At 37.1% G+C, this 27858-nt stretch overlaps 2 protein-coding genes and 1 long non-coding RNA gene across 6 annotated transcripts in view; 2 read left to right on the forward strand and 1 right to left on the reverse strand.

Annotated features, from left to right (window-relative positions):
• The window catches only part of LOC135682783 (cubilin), a 53247-nt gene extending 36076 nt beyond the window's left edge, over positions 1–17171 (reverse strand). The window contains exons 1-7 of the mRNA XM_065197819.2: positions 17029–17171; positions 10795–10930; positions 8137–8175; positions 4555–4653; positions 3702–3888; positions 3058–3239; positions 842–1004 (exon numbers count right to left, since the gene is read on the reverse strand). Coding sequence (XP_065053891.2) covers positions 842–1004; positions 3058–3239; positions 3702–3888; positions 4555–4653; positions 8137–8175; positions 10795–10930; positions 17029–17099 — 877 coding nt within the window. The 5' untranslated portion in view covers positions 17100–17171. The remainder of the gene's footprint in view (positions 1–841; positions 1005–3057; positions 3240–3701; positions 3889–4554; positions 4654–8136; positions 8176–10794; positions 10931–17028) is intronic.
• Positions 981–21802, forward strand: LOC135682786 (uncharacterized). 4 transcript variants are annotated; one of them, XR_016144675.1, is made up of 5 exons: positions 981–2786; positions 6682–6758; positions 14909–14960; positions 16640–16865; positions 17539–21802. It is a non-coding gene; the product is annotated as an uncharacterized LOC135682786 (long non-coding RNA). The 4 variants fall into 4 exon arrangements; XR_016144673.1 differs by lacking the exon at positions 16640–16865; XR_016144674.1 differs by lacking the exon at positions 17539–21802 and having other exon boundaries at positions 16640–17032.
• A 49-nt stretch (positions 21803–21851) lies between these two features.
• Positions 21852–25632, forward strand: LOC135682009 (uncharacterized). The gene has a single exon (XM_065196708.2). The coding sequence runs from the start codon at positions 22837–22839 to the stop codon at positions 24529–24531; it is 1695 nt and encodes a 564-aa protein (XP_065052780.2). The 5' UTR covers positions 21852–22836; the 3' UTR covers positions 24532–25632.
• The last annotated feature ends 2226 nt before the right edge of the window (positions 25633–27858 follow it).

The following is a 27858-nucleotide window of genomic DNA, read 5'->3' on the forward strand; positions in this document are numbered from 1 at the left end:
TAAAAGAATCAGATTACAAAAATTTTACATATTTAATATTTTCAATTATAATCAGTCAGTTATTGCACGACGTATGGATTATTACTTTGCTAGGCTGAATTCAAGCACTGGGAAAGCATATTAGCTTGGGATACAACAACTTGAACAAAGAGTACTTGGTACTTGGTACTTGGAATAAGAAAATAAGTATTACAAAACAGTATATTAATGAAGTTATTACTGCTGAGTTGTTAGTGCTTGAAATCTCGGCAAAAGAGGATCTATTGTAGTGCTATACTTAGTATCTTCCAATAGACTAAGCATTCGAAATCCACGTAAAAACAAATGTGCTTAACAGAAAAACATGCAGCTAGCACAATAATTAAAAAAGGGTGACAAAACTGATAATGCGCCAACATATTTTGCTTCTACATCCAGCGTAGAATTCATAGTTTTTTCTTACTATGAAATACAAAAATGTCACAAAAAGCATTGCATTGCACATCATACTTAGAACTTTTGGCCTGATACTCTTCATTGTATGAAATGTTAGACTATGCGTTGATTGGTGAATGGAAATTTTCATCCAAGTGATGAAAGGTTAGAGCAAACGATGAATCGTGCTTTTCATTGGCTCCTTGTCTGACCAATCAGGACCGTTCAACCCTAAGATCGCTGAAGATGTCCATATGAGGAACTGTGTTTGTTTCGATATAGGATAGATTCTAGGACATACAAATAAAAAGATAACTGCAAATGCACCATTCATCGACTCCTAACTTTCGATCCGCACATTTTGTCATAAACATAGTGGATGAAAAATTAACTTGACAGAAATGACAGAAATAGATATGACACATACCTGATTTCTTGACAAAGTAGTAAAGGGAGAAACCAGCTCCAATTTGGTTGCTTCCATCGGTGACAAATCTGATATAAATATCATTGGCAGTTGATTCGATGCTGGAGAGGGGGCTGCAAACTTTTTTGAGAAGCGGGCTCGAAGCTGCGGCACCATCGCGAATCTATGCACAAAAATTAGATATCATTTAGTCACATGATCATTGCGTATGGTAACTGCATGACAGGGATGAGAAGACAGGGGATGTTAACAAAATAAAGGTTCGCATTGCTCAAATTCATTATATGCTCTGGATCGAAGCACTATACTCAAATGCTGCCATGCTTTCTGTGTTTTTTTGAAGAAGGGAGAAACCGCTTTTTGAAGAAGGCTTCCAAAGTCTAATAACGCTTATTTTAGGATATTCTTAAGACTTCCTTGTGGCTTAGCGTACCAGTTGTGTATTTCATTACTTTAGGCAATGCCAATGTCAATATTCCCGCATCGTGGGAATATATCAAAAGGACAACATTATCTTTAAATGTGACATCAAACCTATGCGTATTACTAAGTAGGCTGCTTCCGTGTACTCTGAAAATTATTTATTTAGCTTTGTATAGTTTTCTAAAGTTTTTAGCTTTGTATAGCCCCATAAGGCATAATTTAGAGTTAGAGGAGAATAGCCTTGGATAAGTAAAAGCAAGTCGAGTTAGGCATGCATTATTCAAGGGGCAAGATGCTCAAAAAAGGTCTTGTCGTCCTAGTCATTTTGATTATTCAGAGGGATTGTTTTATATCAAAATAAAGGTATAAAGGAAATATATTAGGGTAACACTAAGTTAAAAACTAAGCAAGTAACGAGTATGAGGCTGTAGGGAAGACGTTTGCCTGAGGTAAATGAAAGGGAACAGAAAAAGAGAGTTGTGTCGCTTTCCCGGTCTAACGATCTTTCTGTCATACAAAAGAACATTTTAAAAGGCTTGACGGTACGTCAATAGAAACGCTGCAAAACCTATTTTTTGTTTCACGCAGTTTAAAAAACCACTTCATTAAATGATTGTATGAATTTGCACTTGGCGGGGGGGGGGGGATAATATCCAGCCTTTCAAAATATTAGTGGGTTTTAACGATGAAGCTGTGTCACTAGGCCTTTGCGGGACGGCTAGGTCGATGCACTTCGAAATTACCATGAAAATCTTTCGAAATCCTTTTCCTACATCTTTTCTTCTTTTTAGTTTGCCTGCATTTATGAAAGGGGGCCTCGTAGAAACTGCAGTTTCTGCTTAGTAAACCCGGTAACATATTATTGTACAAGAAAGAAACTCAGAACAGGTCATCTGCAAGAACTTAAAATAAATATCGACATATGCCAAGGCCTTTTATAACATACTAAATCAGGGGGAATGATCTTCCAGCCGGGAGATCTTCCTTTCTTTAAGACTATTTCTCTTTTAGAATGTCAAAAAAGGGGTTGACCCCTAAAAGGGGACGGCTTGTGATAGGGTACTTGACACCTCGGAGTAATATTAAATTAACAAATGGTACTGATTGTGTATTTCAAGTCTAGTTTTTATGTAGACAACAAAAACCCTTGAAGTGAGTTGCATATCACAAATAAACACCAGAGGCACAAGCAAAATTGACGTACGCTAAACAAAAGTGTCAATGGACTAAAAAAGGAAATACCCAAACAATACAATTCAATAGAATTTTCAATTACATTTGTTATCTGAAAAGGTATGCGGAAGAAATTGGAAATCAATAAAGACGCATCGTTGCTTCATGATTGCAGTTTTTATCAAGCAATGGCTGAATGCTGGCCATTTCGAGTAGCTTTTGTGGAATTGAGCAAATTTAAACTGCAAAGGATAATAAGAAGCAATGTTCTTCGCTGTATTCTGTAACACGGCGCTGACTTGTTTACAAAGGAACAACTGGAAAAGCAGTTCATGAAAGGAGCGATGAGGTACAAGTAATCTGAAAGTTTTGAGATTTGTCCGTCCCTCTTTTCCGTTTAATTTCGCCTAATAAAATGCGTGCACCCCGACATTGAATGGGGGTATTCGATGTTGCATAGGTTTGAAAAGTATTGATGCTACCTTCTTTGTCTTTAGGAATCTGTCTTAGCACTTCTGTCTAGGATTGCAGGCTAGGAACAGTATCAAAATGAGTACAATTTCATAATCAAACTATACACAAGAGTAACCTTTAAATAACCGAAACTGTAAATATATTACCTCGATGTAATCTTTGGTACAACTGGGTGAATTTTCCAGGCTGACCGCGGAAAAGGAAAGGTGGATGATCGTTCCAGGGTTCGAATGGATCCGGTATGTGCAGTCGGCATTTGGTGGGTAAGCGTCCGGGTAGCCAGATGAACTGACAATACCCTGGTCGTCGGATAAATTCTTGTTGCAGGCTAATACAAAAGGATAATTATAAATTACTGCGACATTGTGAACAAAATACAAAACTGGGTGCGAGAACAATGGAGGGCAATGCATACAGTGACACTATATAAGAAATCTATAAATTATTCAAGTTTGGAACACATGTGATGGATTTTTTGGAGACTATATGAAAGATGAACAAAATCATGTGAAGAAATATTACTTTGAAGAAACAATAAAAGTTAAAGCAGATAACTGAAATATGTGTTCAGTTTTCGGCAATGAAACTACCTCTACTTGATGACATTGATAATAATGTTTAAATCTCTAACATCAACATTAATAACACTAAAACTAAAAGGCATTTTAAGCAGCTTAAATTCACGCTACATCTCATATTTCTAATGAACATTGCAGTTCCAGAAACTCTTTATATGAGCCAGTTGTTCTTGTAAGACAGAGTCTTGTATCAGCACATAAGATTCACTTACTTGTTGGTTGCTGTAAGTTACACCTTGGTCCAAAGAACCTGTTGATACATTTACAGACAGGTGCGCCAGAATTATTTTCACAGGTACCTCCATTCAGACAAAGAACATTACCACAAGGGTTTGTGGATATTCGCTTGTCACACTTGGTGCCTTGCCATCCCGGGTCACATATGCATCTGTAACCAGTCTGCAAAATACAGCACATTTATTCAAAAGGGAAAGGAGCTAAAAAGCAACAGCAAAATCTATTCAAAAGTAAAAAGTCTCTCCAGTATTGTTGACTCCCGCAAGTTCATCTAGGAAAAACACCTTCCAAGGAACAGCAATCTCGACAAGTTATTCAGGGACATTGACTGGGCCTACCAATAGCAGAAACAGCTTTAATATGACAATTATCAAATGCACTTGAAAATCAAGTGGGACTGCTCTTAGATCATGATCACATATAGAGGTGGTGCAGTGGCTGCAAGTGGAGTGGTGCCTCACTGCTGCACATATCATGTTTGAAAACTCTTTCGCTTCCAATTACCTGGTATATGAGAGCAGAGTTAGGAAAACATTACGGTCGCATGGCCACTGACTGGAGGAAGTTCCACGAAAACAATAGAAACTCCTATGACACACCCTAGCCACGCCCAATTTCTATTGTTTTGTGAGGAAGGTTAAGCCTTCTGGGATGTTTTGTCTGGGGAAAGGTTAACAACTTTTCTGGACTGTGTATGAGAGCAACACAATGCATTTCATCCCATCAAACAAAAGCATTGTAGGGTGACGAAATAGCCTTATAAAAATGTTGATGATTGTAATGAAGTTATGCTTGAAATTAAGATAGAGATCAGAAAGAAATACCGACCCCATTGCTGGCAGCAGCAGTTGTAGGCACACATACGCCATGGGCACCACAGCTATTGCCAGTATTGTCTTGGGCACAAATACCACCTTGAGATACTTGCTGGAGAGATGAAATCAACATTTATATCACGCTATGCATAAAAGTAAGTAAAGAAGAATTATGAAATAAACATCATCAAAATAATAATTAATAAATACGAATATATAAGTAAAAAAATATTTTTATAAAAATTTAGATGGAATGGCTGATTTCTCACCATATACGATAGAAGAATCTAACTACACACATTCTAGAGTCGAATTTAAAAACTGCAGTATTCATAAAAATTGAAATGGAAGGTGCGGGTGGAAAATCTTAGGTTCTTCATTCTGTGAAGCTTTCTTGGCCCTTCTGCATTTGCTCCTAGAGAGTATTCTTCTGAGTACGGCAACCCCCGTCTTGAGTTCAAAGAAATGGCGCTTTGCATTCAGTCACTTTTCTTTGCTCCCAAGAAAGGGGAATCGGCGAACTAATAAGAAAGTTCTTGCCTGTTTGTCTCCAAAACAAAGCTGCTGATCTTAAAACTGAAAGGTTGTCGTCAACTTTAAAATAGCTTAATTGAAACCAAATATACTTTGTAACAATTAGACATCGAGAAGCACTGGATCTCATGACGTCACAGTGATTGATTGGTAAATGCAGCATATTGATTCGTCATAAAAACTTTGTTCTTATTCCTAAAGTGCTATTGTAAAAATGGCCTTTAAAAAAAATTCCTCTGTTGCGGTGGTGTTCTGTTCTACAACCATTTCAAAGAGCCATTTGGTAGCCCTGTAGTTTAAATATCATTTTTGGACAGCAAACAATTTATGACGTAAGCAAGATACATTGGCCCTCGTTTTTACAGGGCAAAGAGTGGTTGTTTTGGATGAATTGTTTGTTTGGGAGAATTGGATGTATACTAGCTCCCTAATAATCGTATTGAGAACATTGTTTGAAGGAGAAGAGGGTACGTGTAAGTGGGTATGTGCATAATAAAATTGGGTATTTCTTCTAAGCTTTGGAAATATCTGAAGAAGGCCAAGTCGAATCTGCATTCCCGTGTAACTTTCGTACTTTCACTTCAGCCACATATGCCATTAAGAAGTAACACTTTCCTGGACTCTGTGCAGTTCATACTAGGTGGCTGTGTTTGATGATGGCTAAAGTATTAGCTAGTCTCCCCCGAGTTTGGAATTTTCACTGCCATGCAGAGGTAGACCGAAGCTTTTCCAAAATACACTTAACTAGGTCTAGGTAGAGTTACTTTAGAATACTTTACAGAAACAAACCTACTCTACAGAAACTTTAAAAGATAGCGTCACTTTGACAGCTATGGTTATGATTTATGGGCAAACGCTGGAGAAAGTAGAAATAAATCAGCTATCTAAATGTAATCTTAGGTTTTCAACAATCCGCCAAAGAAGGCTCTTTAAGATTGTATATAGTGAAATAAAGTACATTTGTGCATCGGATTAATCCAGTCGGGACCTTGATCAACAGCTCTCAGTATCCTAGAACCGAGCAGCATTTTAATTCGGAACATTCGTCTTGTGCAACACCCTAAGGCATAAAAGTCTGCGAAAGAAAAGTGGGATTTTGTACACGAAAGAGACGTTACATATCAAAGACAATTGGCTTAAAGGAGCATTAAACTTGGATGAAAACCTGGTTTCTTGTTGATTTGGCTGCCTGAATATTTGAGAAAGGATGAAATAAAAAGAATCATCGGTGCTTTGTGCTTACAATCTAGGGATTGCCACTTTTTGATGAAAAATATACCCGAACACTGTTCAGGTTTTCAGGTTCAATCTTGTAAATTTTGATTTCTAGACTAAATGTCGCCGTTACAAAACGTCCAGTACTTACATACGGTCGTTTTCAATCATTAAATGTAAGTAAATGTCACAATATCCAAACTGGAACTAAAAACTTTACTGCCTTTTAGTCTTTCCAACTGAACACTCTGAGATATCTAACCTCAAAAAACAGAATTGAAAATCTACAATTCATCGTGGCTTTACTTCAGAGCTACTACTTGTTTCAAATGCCTTTATTTACTGCATTTTACATTTTTTTTAATGAAACAACCTAATTTCGACATTACAGATATTGCAAACGGTAGAGCTACCAACCAAACCTTGAATAACGATATGGAATGGTCTTTAGTGTCAAAAATCACATCAGTAAGTGATCTTTCTCATTAATATTTCCATTATTATCACTACGTGATTTGTAAGTGCAGCCGGAAATCTCTAAACTCTAAATTTTATAGACTTCGTGAATGGTTTAAATGTATTTTATACCTTCTAAACAGAGGAATTGGCATTTAAATCCAATTTATACTTTATCCAATCCCTTTGGAGAAATCAGGAGATAAATCTTACATGGAGTCACAAATCAAACTAGAAAGGATCATTTTACAAAGTTAGATCCATATACGCACATGCTTGCTCATTGATTAGAAAAGTTTATGAGTGACGATAATTAGTTAGCAAATAAATTTAGTACCAGAATGAAAATATAATAGTTTGATTGTTAAAAATACGACGTTTTGAGCATTTACTCGTTATCAACATGTACTCATTTGACTTGATAACGAGTACATGCTCAAAACGTCGTTTTTTTAACAATCAAACTATTTTATTTTATTCTGGTACTAAATTTATTTTTTGCTAACTGTATTATCGTTATTCTGAAAGAAGTACCACACGCAACGTACATAGTTTATGAGTGACGGTTTGAATAAAGGCAGACGTAAATGGCTTTTATAAAACTAGACAAATATGCTTTATTCGAAACGGGTCCATGCTCTGTAAAGATTCTCGCATTACATAATGTGTAATCGAATGTGTATTCATCAAAAGGGAGGTCATAGCATCCTTTTTTATCTGGGTTTATTCGCATAGAATATTCGAAAAGAAACAATTTTATTGAAGAAACTATAAGGATACTATAAGGATGTAGAACTTGCCATTTAAAGGCATAGCTAACAAGCCCACTGTAACTGAAAAGCAGGAGGCAGGTATCAAAATTTTCTCGTTTGAAGCCTAGCTCCAATTGGTACCATTTCCCGTCCCAAATCGAGCCACTATTTGTCCGAAAGGGGGTTGCTTAAAATAAGCCAGATTCTAGCCCGAAAAGAGCCAGTACTGAGTTTGCCCTTAAAAAGTAACAAGTAGAGCCAGTTTCGATCTGGTTTGTTTGGAACCATTTTTATTTCGTGTAGTCATTTTACTGCTAGCTCCGTACGGAACCATCTTTGTCTCGTGCACGTCTTGTATTCCTGGTTCAATTTGTGATTGGATTTGATAGGCCAGATGAATTTGGGACCAGGTATCAACTGGAGAAAGATTCGAACGGGTAAATGAATTCTTGAAAGAAATGGTTTCCTCTAGAGATTAGCAGTTTATCGTTGAGAGGTCACACAATGACGTCACAGCCTATCAGGTTAATAATTCGGCCTATGAATGAACATTCGTGGTACACGATAATTCAAAGCGACAGGAAATGCATATGTATCGATATGGATTGAAAAAATGTTGAATAGCATGAACCCCCTACCTGCTTCAGTCTTGTAACTTGATCATTCAAAGAGGAGATCTGTAAAACAATTCAACAAATTAATGAATGATAAAAGCAGCTGAACGGCAAAATTCTTATGTTACAAATATCAAGTAAAATAGGGATAACCTGATGGATGCTAGGATTGAATAATGGTCCAAGGAGTAACTTTTAATTAAAAGGAAATCGTAGAAAGAACTTTATTTCGCAACCTGCCATCTTAATAAGTGGTCAAAGGCCGACAATCATTGCCAAAAGTACTTGGAACAGCCAGCAAATTGCGTTGTGTTTTACATTTTCCAATTCTTTTCCCGAATACTCCTATTTCCGCACCTCCTCCCCCCCCCCCCCCCCCTAAACAATGTTGATAATTTAGAAAAATTCCATAGACGTCGGAGAAAAAGCCTTCTTCATTATCCCCTACGTCGTTTTGTAGTAAACCAACACTGTTCAAAGGGGGAAAGGGGAATGGCTGAATTTGCCCTTAAAAACTGTCGTTTGATAGCTCTAACTCCCTCAGCAATGCCGAAGAGTGGAAAATCACGATACTCAAAGCCTACAGAGTCAGCCAGTCAAATCCCGCCACAGTACACAAATCTCGTCTAGTGTACTGCATCAATAAACGTGTACGCTAAGAAAGAGTAACAAACAGAGATAAAAACAAGATATTTACAAACACAAAAGGGGCCTTCATTTCAGCCGACTGCTTTCGACGCCTTCCAAAGAATAAATGAGAAAGGCTGACACATGAAAAGGCAACACTAACAGTGTTAGACATGGCTGGAAACGCGTCTCATTTAATGGATTACTTGAAATAATGGTCAAAGATAGAAGAGTGGTATTTTGAGTACGCTTCGAAACTGAGTTCACATTCTTTGTACGAACTTCTGGTTTGGGAACAATAACAAGGTAGGGGAGATTGGAAACCGTTTCCATAACGAAAATGGCTTTGTTGCAATGAATCCTACAAGAAGCGATCAAATAAAACCAATCTAAAAATCAGATCCCTTTCTTATTTGAGGAATGTCACTATTGATTCTTTTGCTTCGCCTTACTGGGGACACGTCTATACAGGGGAAGGGATGGGGGCTCCATGCGTTTTGATAACTTTTAACAAAAAAGTCCTGACAACCCAGAGAAACTCTAAAAAATGATGCTCCTCTAATTTTGCTAAACATTTTAAGAATATAACTCTTTTAAAATGTAAATTAAACTTCTTTCTAATGGTTTTTCCTTACGATCAGTTGGCAATTTTGCAAATATCAAGATTAAGAACAAGTAAAATTTTTGTCAACTAAAAGGGAAGGATTACCCTAACGAAGTTTCAATAAATCCGTAGTAGAAATAAAATTTGTGTCGCAAAATTCTTTTAAGGTATCAGGTTAATCCTTGAAATGAAATGAATTGACCAATTATTTACAGGAAGGACAAACATTTCATCTTCTTATCCGTTTTGCGAACAAATTGATCACTGAATATTCCCCTCTTAATGTCAAGATTTGCATCTGGATTTTCTCATGTTCACGAAAGTGGATTTTCTAAAATAGATACAGCCATTGCTGTTCACAAAGCGGGCATTTTAGGGGGACTGTCGGTCTTTTCGCTAATAATACTATCTTGGCACACGGCAGTCTGTCAAAGCCAGACTTACAATGATGTCTTCTCCCGCCATTCTGTGAAGAACAGATGAGAACAAACATACAGAGATGGCAGTCTTAGATGATTCACGTGATGAACAAGCTCAAACAAGCTCTGTTTGTTCTTTCCTCTGACCCGTGATTCTCTCCATAAGTTTCAGAATTGGTTTAAATTTATGTTAACCTACGTTAGTTATGCTAAGATCATCTAGAACAGGCACGCTCTCAACCTTAAAAATACAAATCCGAATTCACATGTTTTTCCGTGTTGTCAATCGCTAGATAGGCAATAAGTTTTGTAGGGACTTTGTTCCAAAAACTACAGAGTTTGTTCCAAAAATTAAAAAATTGCGAGGAATATGATGCTGCTGTGAACGATATAAATAAAAAATAAAAAATATGCCTAGAAGAAATACCAGCTTCGATTTCATGTCACTGGTTTGAATAAAAGAAATTGCACCACATATAGAATGTTCTGTTTCAATATGCTGGAAAAATTTCAGTAATAGAATTAATGAAAGACGATCGTTTTGAATTTTGCCTACAACGAGATATTTCTAAATGGATTTAGTAGGTTTTTCGTACAAAACTTTCATTCAAAAGTCTCTAATATTAGGTAGCTTCATACAACCTCCTCACCTAAAAAAATTGTAACCATGTTAGGTTGCATAACTGTGACATGGTAGGGTTTTGCATAATCATTGAAAATAACTTTCAAGATTATCGCAATTTTAAAAGTGTGAAGGAAACAGGTTTGGTTCTGTATATTGATCCCCTTTCCTACTGCCCCCCATTATAGCACTCACTTGAAAAAAGGCACCTACCCTTGCAACAAAAATACATCAACATAGAAGAACAAGCCCAAGGCCAGGAGAAATTTCGAGAGGGGGAGAGGGGCTAAAGCGATAAACTGTAACATGGTATATAAACCAAATAATAGTAACCCCCTCCTCCCAGTTCCCTTCTGGCCTCAGGCCTGTAGCTGAAAGGCTTTACAGAATTACTTTTAAAAGATCAATACCGTTTTGAGCATTGACTTGACACTAGTTCCCCCAAGATTGACATCTCCACTTGCGTCAGTTTCTAAACTAATATTCCTATTGGCTGCAGACTGGATTTTCAAATGTCCATCTGTGGTCACAATCTTTGGCTTGTCACTGCAACGCAAGAGTATTCAAATTTTAAGGTAGAAAACAACTAAAATCTATATTTCCTGCAATAAATAGCTCGGTCGATGGAGACCTCCTTATGACAGTCAAAACAGTAATTGGAAAATAATGACTCGTATTAAAGCTCTTTTCTTCAAAATTATGAACAGGTTTTAGCAAACAGTTATTGAAATTAGGCGTGAAAACAAAACTACCAAGAAATAAAATGTAGCTACGGCAAAAAATGATAAAATATATTTTACTGAGAATTCTTTTCACTGCAAGTTTATGACAAAAATATGTTTAATAGCAATGTCGACAGAGAGCGAATGCGGGAGAGCTTCTAAAATTTCATCAGTTTCCCACGTAAACTGTTCTGATCCGATGGGTTGGTTCAAAGAAATGAACAGCATAAGTTGGTAAGGTATACCCGATCTGTTGGGAACTGCTGACCATGCAAATCAAATTTAAGAATTTTCTATTACATAGTGGTATTAGTTTTTCTTATGTTTCCTTTGATGTGAAATTTTGTCAATGATAGCAGTATCACAGAATAGGACCTAGGCGAGATTGGCTTTGGTACAAATTTGTGATGACATGGAAGTTTTTGAGCCATTGGCACAAAATACTTCCTTTAAACACAACCATTGATATTTCAAAGGCATCAACGTCAAAAGAGAGTATTTACAGCAAGCTTGCCAATTTCTCTACAGCTAATGACCAGCAGATTATCAAAACAAACTAAAAGTGACGAAAGTTGCAAAATGAGTTGAATCCATAAGACGCCAAAAATCTTTGTGGAAGAATAAGATATTTTGAAATGAAACATCAAAAGGAACCGCAAGTTGAAGTTGGATTGAGGCGGGCTAAAGTCAGACAGAATTTTTGTAAGGGGCAAAGGAATTTCGCATTTAGGTAAGGGTGCACTTTGACACAGGGACAAGGGTACCGTGAGTCAATCTGGGGTGAGCTCCATGTCGACGCCATTCAATATGAAAAATACTTCATTTGCCTTTTGTGCTTATGAATAAGAGCCTGGAAAACTTTTTAATAAGGATGCTTAATATCTCGTACTTCGATCATATTTCATCTCATTTCTTGACAATATATGTAAACCTGATAGGTACGTGTTATGAAAACCGACTGTCGAATTTCGTCGCATCCAACTTCATGCGATGTGATCAAATTTTACCTCATTTCTTGACGACATACATAAAACTGACACGGATCTACCAGAAAAACCAACTGTCGAAAGGCGTCGGGACAAACTTCATGGGATTTTATAGCAGTAAACAGAAGCTGCCTGGCATTATAATGACAGAGTTTCTACCAAACTAAAGTACTTTTGAACATTTTGAAACATTGACCGTGCTAAAAGCAATTAACGAAAAACATTTTCTTCAAGTTTTACGCGGAGGGTCTGTAAGGCGTAGTTTAGACAGCGCGTTATGGGCGCAGCGAATTAAATTCAATTAGATGCGCTCAAAATGCGCCAGTAGAGCGCCTCAATTCATTGTTTGCTTTTAGACAGCGAACATTTTGAATTGATTCATATTTTGATTCATAACGCGCCCAAGTGAGCGCATTATGAGCGAATTCAATTATTTGCTTCGCTCTCGGATTTAGTCAGCGAATTAAGAGCGCATTAAATTGACACTCACAATATTTTATGGGCAATAATTTAATTCGCTGCGCCCATAAAGCGCTGTCTAAACTACGCCTAATGTTCTTTCAGCTTCAAACATTGAAAAACCCGACAGACAGTCGTCATTTTAGAAACCTAGCCAAGCAGCATCTTCTAGGAAATAAGGGATACTTTCTTTCAATAAGAATGATAAGCTATCATTCATGGTCTCCTTTTATCCTAAAAGATATTCTACGAAATCTTATCTCTAATCGCTTAGCTAAATTTTATAAATTCAAATGTCAATATTGATTAATTGCTTTGGGTGAGACAGTCAACATTTGAGTTTAAAGGGGTAATAAGAAAGCCCTAACCGCAGCCGTGATCGTTTGACTTCCTGAAACGGCTTCTGAAACTCCGAGGGTTCATCAGCATCACCCCTCCCAAATAGTGCACGCAATTTTTTAATAAAAACAATATTAGGGATTTTTCTCAAAGAGTAACGGTTTTGGCCATGCCCCATGTGTTAGAGTAATGATAGCTCACTGTGATATAAAACAGCTACCCTAGAAAATCTTTAGCACACATAAAATTTACAAGAGCAACTTCGAAGATTAGAGGTTGAAATAAACCAGGCTCAAGCAAACGATCGGCCCCCTTTTGAAATTCAATTAACAGACAACCGATTGAATTCTGAATTGCTTTGAATGAAAGGATAAGAAAAGAGCTCTTGACGGATTAGAAATCTCTGTTATTATTTTTACCTTCTGAGAGATTATATTTCCTTTAATGGTGTTTTTTGAGCAAAGTTTTTGTTGCTACAAGTTTATTTGTGCTTTCGAAGCCGACCTTGCTTGTATGGACATACAAAATGTGACAAAGAGTGACAATGGGGGAAATTGGCTGCATGCCAAGGGACCTCAACTGTTCGAAAGGGTCCAACAAGTTATTTTCCCTCTTCTTTTTAGAAGACATATAGCCCCTCCCCCTACTTTCAATCCGTATAACTATTGGATAGATGCTGCATTAAGATTATGTTCACAATAATTCACTCCATTCGGCTTGTAGCATTAAGGCTGATTTCCACGAGGCGAAATTCGCAGCGAATTCGCTTCGAAATTGTCTTTGATTTCCACGAGACTGCGAATTCGCTGCGAAATTATATAATAATTTCCTCCAAAACTCAACTTTAAGGCGCCTATTTTAAGAACTGCATGCATGACGAATGTTCCTAGATTATTTTTTAACAAATCAAGCAAATTTACCATGCTTTGACTGGTTATTAGGTGCTGCGAAATATTTCGCCGAGAAAAAGTAGAACTCTTTTCTACTTTCTTGCGAATTCGCTGCGAAATCAAAAATCAAAACTGCGCATGCCTTGCTGCCTTCATCAGCGATTTCGCCGCGAATTCGCTGCGAAATTCGCCTCGTGGAAATCAGCCTTTAGAAGCTTACAAAATTTTCTCGTGGCATGTAATGTGAGACAGACTATAGTAGTTTATCTTAACCTCTGTGTCTATGGCCCCGGGGTAGTCATAGTCTTTTGCTCCTCTGGGTATCATCCGAGTAGTATTGTAAAGTAAATTTGAATGAAGCGTAGCTTGTATTTATGTATTGTAACTTTTTAATGGATGTAAAAAAATACTTACAAAGCTTACAAAACCCTGCACAACTTAAATCCAGCCTTTATGAAAGACTAATTTCTCCCAAAACCCAATAGCTATGATCTTCAAAAAATGGATACTCTATCTGTTCCAAAGGTTAAAACTACAAGTTATGATATAAAATCTGTTAGCTTTTTGGGTCCAAATATTTGGAATTCTCTTCCAAATGAAATAAAATCATCCAAAAATGCAAGTCAATTCAAAGTTCTTAAAAAAGATTGGTAGTTCGAAAATCAATGCGCCTGTAACGCTTGCAGTCCCCTAGTAATTGTCAAACTGTAGTATGTTTCCTTTATAACAGTGTAGTGAATGAGAAGGAAAACAATAGGCAGTCCCAAAATGAATTTCGTTCCGACGGCACTGCAATGTACCGCATAACGAGTGCCCTATTTAGTCATAGACATTAATTATCGTGAAGCATTTTAGTGTGATTCTCAAAAGTTGGTTTTTTAATCTAATAATGGTGTCAATTCGAGCCCCCCCCCCCCTGAATTTCTTGATGCTGTCCCTGTTGATTAATGTTTTAAATTCGAACAAGTATGTATTAAGTCGAAATAATACAAGCCATTTTGAATCCCAAAAGAGGATAGAAAGTGCCCCTTCTACCCTATCCCTTCTTTCCCCTACAAATTTTTCTAAGAATCAATACCAAATTGCAAATACTTCTGTCACAAAACTGGCTTTATTTGTCTCTTATAGATTCTCAAGATACTGGTAGGGATAGTGAGGGACAATAAATTATTCACCACAGGTATGATATTATTCGCTGGTCTACAATACTTATATCGAATATAAAAATATCACTTTTCACTATTTAATGGCATCAAGGATTGCTTCAAGTGCCAGGAAAAGTAAACTTAGAACTAAGCTGCTTCAGGGACGCCAGAACGACCAAGGGGCAAAGGAGGGCAGGCTTGAGTAAAAGAGCATTTGAAAAATAATTCCCAGCTACCAATAATTTATTTGTAAGTGTCATTTTGTTTTTATTTTCAGTCAGTGTCTTAAAAATCAGATAACTTTTGGTGTAAGAACCTTTTTTAAGAGTTTATTGAGAATGTTGTCATAAATAAGGCACTACAGCCAGGATTTCATATGGATATCTTTGATTTCCTACAAAAGGCCAGTGTCAAAGGAACTTCTATGATAAGGGCACTTAAGCTCCCTTGCCTCCTATCAAAAAGCAACAGGGGCAGTTGACCCCCAAGCCCCTATTCTCTGGCATCCCTGAGCTGCTTAAAGACCATAGCTTTTTTTAATCACAAAAGTTCCAAACAAACAATTGGCATTTGCTGTCTTCTTGTTTTTACTTTACCAAAATAGCAGTCTATGTTTAGCAAACCTAATCCATTTAATGGAGTTTGCAAACCAGGCTGCCACCCACTTAACTTAGAAGACATTTCAAAGCAGATCATACCTTTGTTAGCCTTTTTTGTGTTTATATCAGATATTGACATAAGCAACTTGGCAAGCCTGACTATTGGCACATCATAACCTATCTACATCTAGATGCATCAATAAGAAATTGTTTGTAATTGTATAAAATGGTTGAAAACTTCTTCTGGGATGATATTGAAAGAAATGCCTATAGAAATCAGAGAACGAAGGCTACTCCTCACTCCTTTAAGAATAAGTCTTAGAAGCAGCGGCTTGCTTTTCCATGTCCTCTCTTTCCTTTTTTGTCTTTTTTAGGAAGCCATGTGCATTTGTTCTCATGCTGCATGTTCAAATGTTTCATGGCTTTAGTAGCCCAAAATTTTCGCTGTTCTCCTTTAAAAGATCCATCTTTTAAGCAGTTTTAATGGTTTCAAATGATATCTTGAATTAAAGTTTATCATTTTAACATTTTATTAACATTTATTCGCAAAGTACTCATTTTAGTTCTTAGCAAGTTAGAAAGACATTTCATATCTCAACTGTGCTCAACAAATGTTTATTGGGGGAGGCTGAAAACATTTATAGAACACTGCAGAGGACTCATAATTCTTATTCAAATTGAAGAATTCCTAGATAATCCTTTAAAATATACTGAGGCTCTCAGCAACCCCCTCTCCCCCCCCCCTCCCCCTCTTCCCATTCATTAGCCAACTCGATCTATTTTGTATGCTGTGGGATATTTTTGGAGGAGGCAGGTCCTGATAAATAAGTGTAACTACAGCTGAATCTTAATAAAAGTATTTCACTTATGCTACTTCCTCTTGTTTTTGCGGGGAAAGGTTGTACCTCCTGTTGCATAACATTTTAAAGGCGAGAACAAAAAACTTCAAAATACCATAAACATGAAATTAATAATTTCAAGGTCAAATAAGGATATAAACAAACAATTTTTAACAATTAGTGATCAGTTTGATATATACATTTAAAGCTTTCATGAATGTTTTACCAAAACACTGATGGTAAATTATTAGATTTTTAACATTTCTTTCATTTTAGATGCAGAGATGTGCAAGCTTTATTGAATTTTAGTAAAATGAGGTCCTACACTAAAAATTACTACAAATTTTCGAGGAATTAATTTAAACAGGATCACTTGATTTTAAATTCAACATCACATTTACCGCTGCCTCTGCTTAATCAAAAGGATATTCTCAACAAAACATTGCAGATCTATTCGCAAACTACTGATTTTATTTTGCAAAGTATCGTTCAACACAAAGCAGTAAGTCAATCGAATACGTATTCAATGAGAGTTATTTTACTCTAGTCTCTTCCGTGGAACAGGTCTGGTTTTGCCGGTTCAAAGTGCGGAAGTTGATTGTTGAAGAAGTATGACAAGGCAAATTCAATTGTATCACCTAATGGAAAATAAAACCATCACTTACCTCAATGCAGATTCCACAAAACTGTTGGATGCAGCAAATATGAAGCAAAATATTAATAAAATATGTTTCATTTCGAAGAAATCGTCGGTAGAACTGTCAATTCATCTATAAGTATATCGTGACTGTTTCGGGAAATCACAACACGACTGTGGTTGCTTGCGATTGCTTCGAAACAAGCCACACTTAAACGGTATAAGTCAGCAGCTTCAATACCAGGATGCTGCCATGGGAGCTCAACACTCCTTCTGTTCCCTTACTCAGTGAAAACTGTAAAAATAATCATTGATATGCTCAAATATAAAAGAAATCATCCATGCAGATGCTGCGACGCTCCTTCGCAGTTCAATGGGCACCGTGGTCATGAGACTTTTTGCTGAATTCTTTGCAAAACTAAAAAGAAAAGCTGCCCAGTGACGGGGGTCAGAGTTTACGCTACCGTCATTAGTAATGTTTGAAGAATTTTTCCTTTCAAAATTATTGTATGCAACACTTTATATCTTCCCCTTTTAGAGGGCGAGAAAGATGAACAAGATGATAACAGATTTTGCTCTAGAAGTTGCAAAGCTCAGTTAGAAGTTGTAAAATTGGGAACGTCGTTGCAAGTTGACAGTGACTGAGAAGGGCTTGGCTATGAGAGGGACTGATCTCATCTTTTAGGGGGAAAAGGACTATCCACCTGATGTGTAACAGCATTTTTATTCTCATCACTATCCTCTTCACCGTCGTAGATGATGGCAAATGGCCTTGCAGTACACGCTTTTTTATAAGGAACCACTTCGCAAGGAACCTACATGTATACCGGATTGCTATCGGAGCGGAGCAGAGCGGAGTAACTTTTACTCCAGAGTGATATTTAGGGTAGCAGTTACGCTACGACGTTCCGCTCGCTCATAAGCCTGTATTCCTTTGCATCTTTGGTACACAAAATCCACCAGATTAAATTTTTGATGATTTTTTCGAAACTATGTGCTGTTGCGAATTTGTTGCCAATAGCTATGCATAAAATGACGAAAACAACCATGAAACTGAGAGATAAATGATGGGGTTCGTAGCGAGATTGTGTTGCTAACTGATGTGTTAAGTATGTTTTTCGTCCAAGGACCACTTCATTAAAATTCGGGAAGAGATAAAATCCAAATACGAAAATGTTTTGACGATTTCGATTTGGCATTATCCAACAGCAACAAAATCTCAGAAAGCGCTATTGTTCACTATCGATCGAATTGCTTCAAGCAGAAAACAATAAGAAAATCCTTTGTTCCAAAGTGGAGCATATCGGATTCGTGCGGTTACACTAGAACGCGCCGCTACAGAGTGAGTCCGGAGTGATTTTCGGATCACCTCCAGAGCGGAGTGATTTTCAAGCTATTTTCGCTAATCAGGGCGTTGTGTACCGGATTCGTGCGGCGTAGTGTAACTCAAACCCCTACCCGTTATGAAAGTTGCTCCGCTCCGATAGCAATCCGGTATAGTGTAACTGGCACCGTAGAAGGCCCAAATATTTAAAGAATGCTCCTAAAAACAAAATCCCTAAGGAACTTTTTGATTTGAAAAATGCTTATAACTGCAAGCACCAAGAACTAAAAATCCGATTCCATTCATTTGCAGCCAATACTCGCATAGATTGTTTGCTATCCGTTTGTCAATGCTGTCTCGCCCCTCTCTCTATAAGTGTTAAGGCTTATTATAGTCAAAACACCGAAAGCGAGGTTTTTACTTTACGTAGCCTTCTTTGTGCTTTTGCCCCTGAGTTCTAGCCACAAGTAAAGGCAAAAATCAAAATTTTTATGTTTTTCCTGTTCCTGTACTATTTTTATGGCACTTGATGTGCAGTGAAAATTAAGGAACTATTGGTACTGCAATTTGATAATTTGAGGTCTACGAATAAGGAGCTTTCGAAACTAGGCCTTGAGGTAGGTTCCTTATAAAAAATAGCATGTAATTGCCTTTGAGTATTTCGTCGATCTTGTTAAAGAAAGTGCAAGTAGTACGGTCCCTTCTAAAACACTATCATTATCACCTATCTGTTTATATTTCTTTTTTCGCTGCTTTCTCCTTTCATTTTTGCTAGTGGCTCAGTTCATATCTTTGCACCGCAAAAAGTTTCGCCATTTTTCGAACGCCAGTCGCTTTCGGACTCTCCCATAGACCCTCCCCATATACTTAGAAGAAGGAGAACTTCTTTTTCACCGCCGCTCATCATTATTGCACATGTGCAAGTTCAGAACTACCCGGGTTAAACCCACTATGCGTTTACACAAAAAGGTAAATGCTGTTTACCCGGGTCTGGTCGAACCCACCTACAATAGGTGGGTGAACCCGGGCTAAATTTCGTAGGGCCCGAGGGCACTCTCATTATTACCTAAACGGAGGGTCCAGTCAGGGTCAAAAAGGGCTAAAGCTAAAATGTTTCAAAAATACCCTCAAATTGTAGTCTTTTTTGACAACAACCCTCAAACGGTAGCATAAGGTCCGAAATTATGTCTTTGGTAGCATCCATTTCTTTGTGCACGTCTGGTCCTTCTTTGAACAATTTCTGGTCCTTCTTGATTCGGGAAAGATTGTTGCTCATTATCTATAATAAATTGCAAGCAAAATTGAGCCGTTGTCTTAATATCGAAACTGGCCTTTTGGTTGCCATTTGGTAAAACCCACAATTCGAATGGACCCCACTGTCAGGCACAAGTCCCCCCAGGACACACGCCTTTTGAAATCCGTAACGATGCTCTTGATTCATAAATGCATTGTTTTTGCATAGCTTCGACTTTGCCTTACAAAACCAAAGAAACTTATTAAAAAATTATTTTGAAAAGAGACCTTTCCCTCATTCTTCGGGCACTCTAAAAGTCATGGCAACGTAAAATTTTCTATTGTGAAGCACATCGGAGTCCTAGCTGCCTATTGCGATGTAATATTGTGTTTCGAAAGAGTAAGTAGAAGAAATTATATTGAAATTATATGAACTGTAGCAAACTATGTTCGATGCAAATGCACAAACAACACACATAATTTGTGCCATGAGCAGAGCACTCTCTTTTTTCCAAATGTTTCACATACTTCTGATGAAAATACAAACTTTTGACGAAAAACACCCCTTCGACACCAGGATTGAAAGAAAAGAAAAGGAAAAAATTGAGATATATCAAGACTTGAAGAGAGAGATCAAGAGACTATGGAATGTAAGAGAAGTCAAGATAGTGCAAATCAGGGGCGTGGCGGCCGGGGAGGGTGTGGGGGAGTGTCACAGCCCCCAAATAGTATCTCGATAGGAAATTTCAGATAAATTCCGCCCAGTGAAAGAAACGCTTAAGGTATTTAAGCGACCTTCATGTATTAACATCAATAAAGGATCAAGCAAAAATAATAGTTACTCCTTTGGCTAAACATGATATTTCTTGATATGGAGGAAGTTAAAAAACTAATGACTTGAAGATTTGAAGGTTTCTTGTTGGCACAAAATCAAAAAATCCAGGCACTTTTTAGGTAAAATTGTGTCTTGTGTCCATTTCACCTAAAAAGGCATGCTAAGACGGAAAGAGGGATCTAAATAGGCAACCAGTGCTGCTTGTTACCTAGCTCAAGAAGTAACTGACAACATGGAATTTTTCAAGACCACGGTGAGATTGTACCAGTTGCTTTTATCTGCTGTTCAATTTGTTTGCAAAAATAAAATACTTTTTGGTAGGATTAGGAGGATGGCTTTAGTAAAATTTACTGAGTGCATTTTCCAGGGAACTGGAAGCATGAAAATTTGAAAATTTTCTGCTCCTTCGGCGGCAACCATGGTGCCGCCTCGGGTAGTTGCCCGTCCCGGTATACAGATTTGGCAAAACTATTAGAAAAGTCCGTTATTATCATTTTAAAATAAATGTTGTAAATTATATGCCACACAGTTAGATCGCCAAAATGTATTGCAGAAGTTTGTGACAGCAACTTATAAATTTGAGGTAATTATTTTTTAATCAGGTAGATTTGTAGTCTACACCCCCCCCCCCCCCCCAACAAGGCTTGCCTCGCGATGGCTCTGGTGCCAATAATCATTGGAGCTCTGGGTACGATTGGAAAGAACTTTGAGAACTGGGTGAAGAAAATTGAAATAGAATGTAGCACAGAACTTTGGCAGAAAGCTTGCCTATTAGGAACCGCAAAGATACTAAGAAAAGTACTGGATACCTAAAGCCAAGGGATTTGGCCTGCTATCCAGCAGTTACCGGCAGTCAACACCACCGCCGTGTGAAAATTGAAATAATAATAATAATGATAATAATGGAAACATTTCATTTTCAATTCAACTTAAACTACAATTATAAATCTCACTATTACAAGGTAATTTGCAATTGGCTAGGCTGGTTTTACAAGAAAAAACTATAACAATCGTAAGGTAAAAGGAAAAACTGAGAAAAATAAAACAACCAAAGTTAAAAAGGATGTAATTCCGGATTTGTCCATGGTTTATTTTTGCAATGTAGTACGTAGTACGGATGGCAATGTTGGAAAGTTTAGAAATGAGATACCGTTTTTGTTGCTGATCGATGGAGAGAGAGTCACACATTTTGAAGAATGAATTGCAGGAATTACCGAAGATGCCAAGAGAGCTCATAGAAAAATTAACAAAAGAGACACATTTGAACTGCCGCTGTAAACCAGATAAAAGAGGAGCATACTTGCTGTGTTTTCTTGTAGCATTTGTGTTAAGATTGGATTCAAAGCCAACAGTTAGCTTTAAAATGTAGAGGTAATTGTTGTTAGTCCTCAAGAGAAGATCAGGGCGAAGGTTTAATAATAACAATAATAATAATAATAACAATAACAATTATAGTAATAATATTTTAGGGCTCAGCCCACCTTGTTAAAACTCAAAGAAATTTAAGAGGGCTCAGCCTCCCTTTGCAAGGGAATTTTCATTTAGTTGGATGAATTCTGTGTTGGCAATCCTATATTTTGCTATAGATTTCTAATGAATGAGCAATTTCTTATCAGTCTGCTTGTGGCATCGAAAAGTTTGAATTTTGTCTACACAAAACGGAGAGTCTTTAACACAAATGCAGGTATATTTTTTTTGTTTTTTTTATATCATATAAAATCTTTTACATTACATGCTTACGTCTACATCCTACTATACCTTCTAATTATTTTACAAAGTGTACAACACTACAGGTACGGGACCACAGGGAACTAAAGACAATGACTACCCTGTGGCCATTATCATAAAAACATATAATAGGTAACAGCTAAATGAAACAATTACGGACACCTACAAATACTTTCAATTGCTGATAACTACTAGAACCCGTTTCACATTGGTTGGATGTTCGGTCAGCATATGAGAAGGATGCTGGAGACTGGACACTAATCCCCCCTCCCCCCTTGAAGTTTAAAACTGAGAATGATTTTGATATATTTCAAAAAAATTCGCTTTATTAAAATCCAATTTTGTATTTCTGTATTTGTACTTGTATTTGTTGCTACCTAGCATCCGAAGGTAGTTTTTAAGACACTGAGAGGCTATGCTTACCGAGCAGTGCCCTGGTCCCTCCTCTCGATGTGACCACACCTCGTGATTCCAATGCCTGGAATTACAGAGAGCTGGCGACTCTCTTCTCTCTGGGTGAAAGTTTGGTCATGCCAGAGACTCGAACCCTGGACCCTTGGGTCTGTAGTCAGCGCTTCTAACAACTGAGCCATCCTCGTACCAATGAATAAAACCAAAGCAATGTGATACTCGGTTGCCATCTCAATTTTCCATAGTAATTTATCTGTGCCACACGACTGAGGGTAGAGTGAGAGCAAGCACCAAGATCAGCTAAAATGCCATTCAAGTGTATGCCAATTACTGTGGAGCCTTTGGTATTCTTGTGCATGCAAGCACTTTCGCTCAATTTCGTTGCCTTCCCGCAGATTTTATTGGAACACTTGTGCTTAAAAAAACACAACGAAACGAAATGTGCAGCAATGTTAACGGGCTCGTTCAAGGAAGATTATGACATCCTGCAAGAAGAGTCGAGCCTGTGGTTTGGTGGATGTTTGGTTTTTGCTACATTTATAACTGTATTGACTTTGCCATTCGTTACAACACTATCAGAAGAGTTTGGACGAAAGAAACTCATGTTTTTGACGCCAGTGAGTCAAATGATTGAAAATATTTTGATTGTTGTTATTCTACAAAGTGGCCTTCGTTTCACCACGTGGCTCTTGATGTTGGTTAGTATATTCTCGTGCTTTGTTGGTGATGTAAGTGCCTTGTACGTATTTGCATGCTCCTATATATCAGATATAACAACAGAAGAAACAAGGACATTACGAATAAATTTTTTAGAAGCCGCCACCTATTTATCTGGATTCACAGCAAATCTCTCAAGTGGATTCATCATAGAAAGGATTGGATACCTTGGAGGTTTTATCTTGAATATAGGGTTTTGTATTATGGCCATTTTGCACCTCGCTCTATTTGTAAAACCAATAGCACCGCCTACAGAAACATGTGAAGAGGCGAATTCAGTTGTAAACGAGACTAGGAAGCAAAGCAGAGAGATGAATGGAGAGAAAACTTCTAACGATCAGATGGAGGCTAGAAATGAGAAAATTAGTGATACACGTGATAGTGAAGAAGAGAGAATCACCATTGCTGACGGTATCAGAGCCGATGTTAAAGATGAAAAAAGAAAGAAAAGCAAGGAAGAACTGCTCAAAAAGGACGACATGAAGAGGGATCTTGTGCAAGAGGGTTCATCCTGCAACCAGGTTATTACTTCCAGTGAACCTAAGCCAAGTTTGCTAAAAAGGCTTTTGTCAGTAGCACAAAGATCAAATCCCATTACAACTGTCAAGAGAGTCTACAGTATATTAAAAGCCAGTGACAAGCGGAATTATGGCCTTGTATTGTTCTTTCTTATAATATTCACAACAATTACAAGCTCAGGAGAGAGGTCAGTGATTATTCTGTACTTAAAAAATCATCCTTATTATTTTAGTCCTAAGAAAATAGGCTACTTTCTGTCATTTCAAAGTGCACTTCTTTCCTTTCTGGGTATGGTTTGTTTTAACTTTCTTTACACACGCCTTCTTAAACTGAACGATTTCACCATTCTGTTCTTGACCACATCAATCTCAGCTGTATACTGTGTTTTGATTGGGTTTGCAAACTCGCCCTTGATGCTCTACCTTTCCCAACTAGCGCTCGCTTTGGGATCACTTGCTACACCGACCATAAGAGCAATGATTTCCAAAATAACTCCCCCTTCGACAGTTGGCATTCTCTTTGCAGCCTTGCTTATTCTCGAAACATTTGCTATTCTGATTGGCTCAATGATAAGCCCGTTGGTGTACTATGCAGTGGCCTCGATCCATCCAGGTGCTGTCTTCTTCGTCAATGGTTTTTTTATGTTTGTCAGTGCATGTGTCGCACTTGGCTTGTTCTTCGCAAACAATGTTAGGAAAAGTGGATCTTCTGGAGTCGAAGTTGAACTGCCTGATGTTGCAACCAAACTCATGGATGAAAGCTGAAGTTTAAACAAATATCTTCATTTTTAATATTTCCTAGTTTTAAATATCTTGATTTTTAAGGTTGTAATCTTCCCTATTTCAATTTAAGACGTAATTCATCGTAAATCTACTGATTATAGGCACAATCGGATTTTCTTTGTTAATTTTTTTGCAATTTTGCTCAGCCTTCGTTGGCTATGGCTTTCGATCTATGCTTCATCACCTTGGAAAGTCTGTTCCGTATTAATACTACTCCCAGCAATTATTGCAAAATCTCTCTGAAAATTCCAAGTTAAAATATTCTATAGATGTTAGATTTCTTAGCATAGGTTAGATTCGCAATCCAGAAAACAAACCTTTCAAGCATGCTCAATATGCAGTGTTTGGAAGTGATCACGCTGCAATTTCAAATCCTGATTGTCCATACTTGATTGAATTTGTCATAACGTGATTCAATTTTTTCTTGCAGTAATCACATGCACTTGATCTATGTTTAGATTTTTCCTCCTTACAAATGCCCGCTCTTTTCATTGCGTAAACCCTTCAGCTACTTATTAGAAGCTGATCAGCCCTTTCTTTTTAAAGTAGCAATAGGTTATAACTTAGGCCTACATAAAATCATATTTTCCAGAATTAAGGCAATTTAAGTCTTATTAAGCTAACTATTTCTACCATGGTAGCAGTAAATTTTTCAATTTAGTTTTTCAATATTTGCATTTCTCCAAAAGTTGAACGCACAAACACTGTGTCATATTAATTATCTATTACTTTTCTCTGTTTATTTTTTATTGTTTTTACTTTAACAAATTTGTCATCTTCTGTTGTTCAAAACAAATCTTTAAAAATTGCATCTTATAATTTACGTTATTGTTATATTCAGAAAGGGAAATCAAATGAAATCACAAAATGCCACGAAATTGTTTTTAATCGCGATGTTAATAAACAAAAACCTTCCAATTTAAAACTCCAATCTTCACTTACATCATATTCGATGCTATCACCTGCATTATTCATCATTTGTTAATAGGAAGACAACTGACATGATAAAACATAAAATAGTTCAAAAGACATTGTTTTCCAGAAAACGTACAAAAAACCTTTTCGATACAGTATTCACAGTATGCAGAACAGGACTCTCCAAGTCCTATGGGGTGTCTCGACGCAATGGTATCAAAATAACATTAATACATGCGCAGAAATAAACTGTTAGAATGGAGAAGTGGATGGTCGTACCATACTAGCGTGTAACAAAGGGTATGATATAGGCATCTAACGATTAGGTCCAAGCTCTTGTCACGAAAAATTAAATCATGTCAGACCATTCAGCTGACGTAAGGGCACCCCCCCCCCCCCCCTAACTAATTACTCCAACACGCAAAGGCTCCGAAATGCTGGTGCACTACGATGCTAGTGTGCAGATAATTATGTCCTCGTGTGGATCTAAGATTTAAGTTAGCCTTCGTGAAAATAAGTATCAAGTTAAGATCTACTGGATATTTTTAGACTTCTAGCTGAGAAAAACTGACGAATGATGTAATTAAATAGCTATGATCCAACACAAACCAAACACTTTGGGTTATAAATGTCTGCCGGCTCATCTAATACCAAACTAATGCTTTTATACCAAATTTGAATAGCTGGAAGTATTAGATTTACCCTCTGAACTCTCTTTGTGATAAGGATAGTGAGGCAGCGTGATAATACTTGAAACAGATCCCCGAGTACAAATTCTTAAAGGCTTTGCACTTATCCTTCATCGGAGATATGCTACGAAGACCTTTTAGGTAGTAAAGAATGATGTTCTTCGTTAAGTCATTGTTTTGTGGAGTATCAAAACTTCAAATAGACCTTATATATTTTTCAAAGATCTTCTACTACAAAACTTTATACCAGCCTTTTTGTTACTCGCCCAAACGCTGTATCTCTTGGCATCCAAACATATATAAGATTGAGATCTGTATTGCGATGCAATGAGATTAATATATACCTGAGACTTCAGATTTTGTTTCATAAAGCCCTGACAAAACGACTAAACATTTCACTAAACATTTCACTCAACTTTTGTTTAGCCAGAAGTTTAGTGGAAAGTTTAGTCGTTTTGCCACCCTGCACACATAATGCTTTTAAAAGAGCATTACAATATTAAAAACGACAACAGTAACAATGATATTAATCTAGGAAATCTCTTTGAAATTTTTTCATTATCTAAAAGTGATCGAGTTTTGTGCATAATCCAGTTAGTTTGATGGGTGTGGTCATGAAAATTTTCGAAAGGCGACACCCAAATTTTCAAAAATTTTGAATATGTTCAGTGAAAAAAATTCCTTAAAATAAACCCTGTGGCTTGATATAAATTTTGGATATAACTCTTTTGAAGTTGCTTTTTCTTTCTTTCTTTATTTAAAGTTGGTACAATCTGCAACTTTAGTCAATCTAAATAAAGTCAACTAATTTAAATTACCAACACTAAATATAATCCAAATCAAATATAACTGATGCCGCATTAGTATTTCTTGTAAAGATCACAAGTATTGAGCGATGAAAATTCTGAGATTTTTTCTTAAAGTTTTGTAAAGTTGGGGAGTTCTTATTTCGTTTAGAACTGAGTTCCATATTTGGCTAAATCTGTTTGACAAAGATCTTGAGAGCAGAAAAAATCATCTCATTCTATTATTGTTAAAAAGGCTACAATTATAATCATCTATGTATATACAGAATGGCTACAATTATATAGATATCATTTTCTGGCTTAGCTGTGTCTATGGTTGTATGTAGTGCCGTCGAGAGGTTTTGGAGGCCTTACAGCAGAATCGAAAATGGAGCCACTTTGTGAGAGAAGCGAGCAGAAAAATTTTGGCGATCATACCCTTTAGATCACCTGAAAAATTCATTTCCGCAAGGCCCATGGCCAATTTTCCATCGTCACCACCTTTCGGTAAACCTTGTTGTTAGCTTGTTTTTTGGTACTTCTTAAAGCAGATCGAAAAGAAACATTTCAGATCAACACCCCAAAAGGGTACCCCTTTGCTCATTTCGTATAGCATCTAAGCAATCCAAGGGCACTATTTCGTTATGTTGTTGGCAAAACAAGCAACTGAGGAAGCTGCAAAGGGGCAGGGTAAACTGAATTTTGGAAAAAAGGGGGATTCGTGCACGTGTCCCCTACTTCCTACATCTTTGCTTGAGTTGAAAACATCATTTATGCCTTGACTGATATATCGAACATATGGTAGCCAACGTTGATAGCAATTTGAAATCTTTTCGGCATGATCATGATAGTTAAATAGAACTTATCAACGATAATGTTTTTGTTGGTCAAATTTCTTTGCAAATCGATTTCCAGTTCTC

Source organism: Rhopilema esculentum, chromosome 16, assembly GCF_057945365.1.
Source record: "Rhopilema esculentum isolate cy_ngs chromosome 16, ASM5794536v1, whole genome shotgun sequence".
NCBI classification, from domain to species: domain Eukaryota; kingdom Metazoa; phylum Cnidaria; class Scyphozoa; order Rhizostomeae; family Rhizostomatidae; genus Rhopilema; species Rhopilema esculentum.

Coding starts and splice junctions, on each gene's coding strand:
- LOC135682009 (XM_065196708.2), top strand. CDS start 22,837: ATGCCATTCAAGTGTATGCCAATTACTGTGGAGCCTTTGGTATTCTTG.